This window comes from Lepidothrix coronata, unplaced genomic scaffold, assembly GCF_001604755.1.
Source record: "Lepidothrix coronata isolate B3197 unplaced genomic scaffold, Lepidothrix_coronata-1.0 Scaffold100, whole genome shotgun sequence".
Lineage (NCBI taxonomy): Eukaryota > Metazoa > Chordata > Aves > Passeriformes > Pipridae > Lepidothrix > Lepidothrix coronata.
Genome location: NW_016690280.1, coordinates 2,803,476 through 2,806,431, shown reverse-complemented (window position 1 = coordinate 2,806,431; position 2,956 = coordinate 2,803,476). Strand labels below are relative to the sequence as shown.

The 2,956-nt window shown below is 58.4% G+C and overlaps 1 protein-coding gene across 1 annotated transcript; it reads left to right on the top strand.

The window, feature by feature from the left end:
- Positions 1-345: 345 nt before the first annotated feature.
- NKX2-5 (NK2 homeobox 5) lies at positions 346-2,131 on the top strand. The gene is made up of 2 exons (XM_017822871.1): positions 346-713; positions 1,506-2,131. Exons 1-2 carry the CDS (start codon positions 419-421, stop codon positions 2,111-2,113), a joined length of 903 nt encoding a protein of 300 aa, XP_017678360.1. The 5' UTR covers positions 346-418; the 3' UTR covers positions 2,114-2,131.
- The last annotated feature ends 825 nt before the right edge of the window (positions 2,132-2,956 follow it).

Sequence of the window (2,956 nt, the reverse complement as noted above, 5' to 3'; positions counted from 1 at the left end):
GATAGCGTCAGATAGTGCCTTTGTACACATTAGGCCGTTTCGCTTTTTTTTTTTTTTTTTAATGGATGAAAAAACTCAGCGCAGAAAAGCTGGATAAATGCACTGCCGCCCCTTTAAATGAGCGGAGATGTTTTTGAGATGTATTACTATATTAGGTGACATGGAACTTTGCATCTCTCATACCATCACTGCAATGTTGGCCAATAGAAAGCTAAAGTCACCCAAAAACTGCCTAGTCCCTCCTTCCCTTCCCTTATGGTCTGGTCCTACCTGCCTCCAGTGCACAAGTCAAGGCTACTCGCAGGAATGCTATGTGCCCCCTCCGTGAGCCCACGCTCCACCACTGCTCCAGGTTGGCTGCTCCTCAACTACTTTTCCATGACCCTGGGCTCCGGCTGCTGCCCCGCTCTCCTCCGCAATGTTTCCTAGCCCTGTGACAACGACACCCTTCTCGGTCAAGGATATTTTGAACCTGGAACAGCATCAGAGCGGCCTGGCCTCCATGGAGCTCTCCTCGCTGGCCTCGCCCTCCTGCATGCTGGCCACCTTCAAGCAGGAGACCTACAGCGCTGAGCCGCCGGCCCTGCCCGACCTGCGGGAGGAGCTGCCTGAGCCGCCCCCCGCCAAAACAGCCGCCGCCTTCCCCGGCTCCTACTACGTGAAAAACTACGTGGAGATGGACTCGGCCAAGGAGGGAAAGGCGGACAAGAAAGGTAAAGCCAAGTGCTGCTGTCCGGGGCTCGCCGGTGGTCCTTGGGAGGAGAAAAAGGGAATGCAGGGGAGCGGTGACCCCTCCAGCCGGGGTTGGGCGCTCGGCCAGGTGTCCCCAGGGCTGCGGGGGAAGAGGGGACAGCGCAGGGCTGCTACCACCCTCAGGGGCCGGGGGAGAAAGAGCGCGGAGAGCGGGAGCATCTTCATCCCCTCCCGGGCGCTGCAGTGCAGGAGCGGGACAGGCCCATTGCGGGGAGCGTCCCGGTGACCCCGGGCCGGAGACCTCCCCCGAGCGGGGCCGAGGCCGAGCTCCCACCCAACGGGACGGGTAGAGCTGCAGGAGGATACGCGAGGTGTCGAGTTTGTACAGAAATTAGGTGACAAATCGGATTTCTAATTCGTTCGGCTGAGCCGAACTCGTACTGGAGCCCGTGGGTCGGGCTGGGATTCGGTACAAAGCCAGAGCAATAAATACAAAGGCTACGTGATAAGTCCAGGCTGGGGCACAGGCGGTCGCGACTCAAGTCAGTGCACTGAGCATTCTTGTTTTCAAACAAACAAAAAAGACGGAAACTTTGCTGAAGAGGTACTTAAAAAGCGGGGCAGGGCCGGTCCCACTGCTGCAGGAGCGGGTCACCGCGGCGGCCTGCGGGGCTGAGGCACACGGAGCCGGGAAAGGGCCGGGGAAGAGCCAGGGCTCGCTCACGTTGCACACTGTTTATTGAACATTGCTTTATATTTTTTTGCACATTTTTTTCCTCCCCTTTTTCCTTCTCCCGTTTATTTTGCTGCAGAGCTGTGTTCCCTGCACAAGAGCCTGGAGCAGGAGAAAAGAGACCTGGAAGATCCCGAGCGCCCCAGACAGAGGAAAAGGAGGAAACCTCGCGTCCTCTTTTCTCAAGCCCAAGTCTACGAACTGGAAAGAAGGTTCAAGCAGCAGAAATACCTCTCGGCCCCCGAGAGAGACCATTTAGCGAACGTCCTAAAGCTCACCTCCACCCAAGTGAAAATTTGGTTCCAGAACCGAAGGTATAAATGCAAAAGGCAGAGACAGGATCAGACCCTGGAAATGGTGGGGATCCCTCCCCCCCGGCGGATAGCAGTGCCGGTGCTGGTGCGAGATGGGAAGCCCTGCCTGGGGGAATCTTCTCCCTACAGTTCGCCCTATAATGTCAGCATTAACCCCTACAGCTACAACGCCTACCCTGCATACACCAACTACAACAGCCCCGCCTGCAACGCCAACTACAACTGCAACTACCCCTCCATGCAGCCCATGCAGCCCTCGGCGGCCGGCAACAACTTCATGAACTTCAGCGTAGGGGACTTGAATTCGGTGCAGACGCCGATCCCTCAGGGGAACGCGGGGATCTCCACACTGCACGGGATCCGAGCCTGGTAGAGCCGACCCCGCACCCGGCCCGCTCCCTCCATGGACCACGGCCATAGGGATGGAGGGGCTCCGGCCGCGCCTGCGAGCCGGGCTCGGGACATTTCCAGGCTGCGGGATGAGGACGGTTCAGTGTAGCATCCCGGCGGAGTTCACTGGAGTGGTGGCCATTTACGGGGGTGGGTCTTTGGTATTTCGCGCGGTGGCCGCGCTCCGTCCGGGGCCGGGCGGGCACCGGCGGGGAGGACCGACAGTGCCCGCAGCTCCCGGCCCCTCTCACTCCCCGTTCCACCTGGGTCTTCACCCTGGTAATTCCTCTCCTTCCTTCCTACAAACCAGCCGGTCATTTTGCTGGACTTGTTCCCAACGACAGCTAGCCAAGCCCAGCAACTCTCTCTCTTCTTCTTCTTTTTTTTTTTTAAACTTTTACTCTATACTAATTATTATTGACATCCACATTTAATTTTTGCACTTCCCGTACGGTTCCCGCTGCTCGTCCAGTTCAGCATCTCTCCGCCCCCAGGTCTCCCTTTGCGAGGCTGCTACCGCCGGCCTGGGCTGCGGGCCGGGAGCGGGGCCGGGAGCGGCTCCCGCCCGCACACGATGGGGACAGACCCCCCTCACTCCACCCCGGCCGAGGGACACGGACACTGCGGCCCGCCAGGTCCCGTAGGGTTATGCACTAAAACGTGAGTTAGTATGGAAATGCACTGTCCGCCCCTTCCTACGTGTCACCCTTTGCTGTACAAGCTGACGGAGGTCAGCGAGTTGTCATTAAAGAGAGTGGCTGAACCTTGGCGTCCCTGGCGTTCCTTGCGCGGCCTGGAAACGGCGCTTGTATTATAAAGTTTTTCA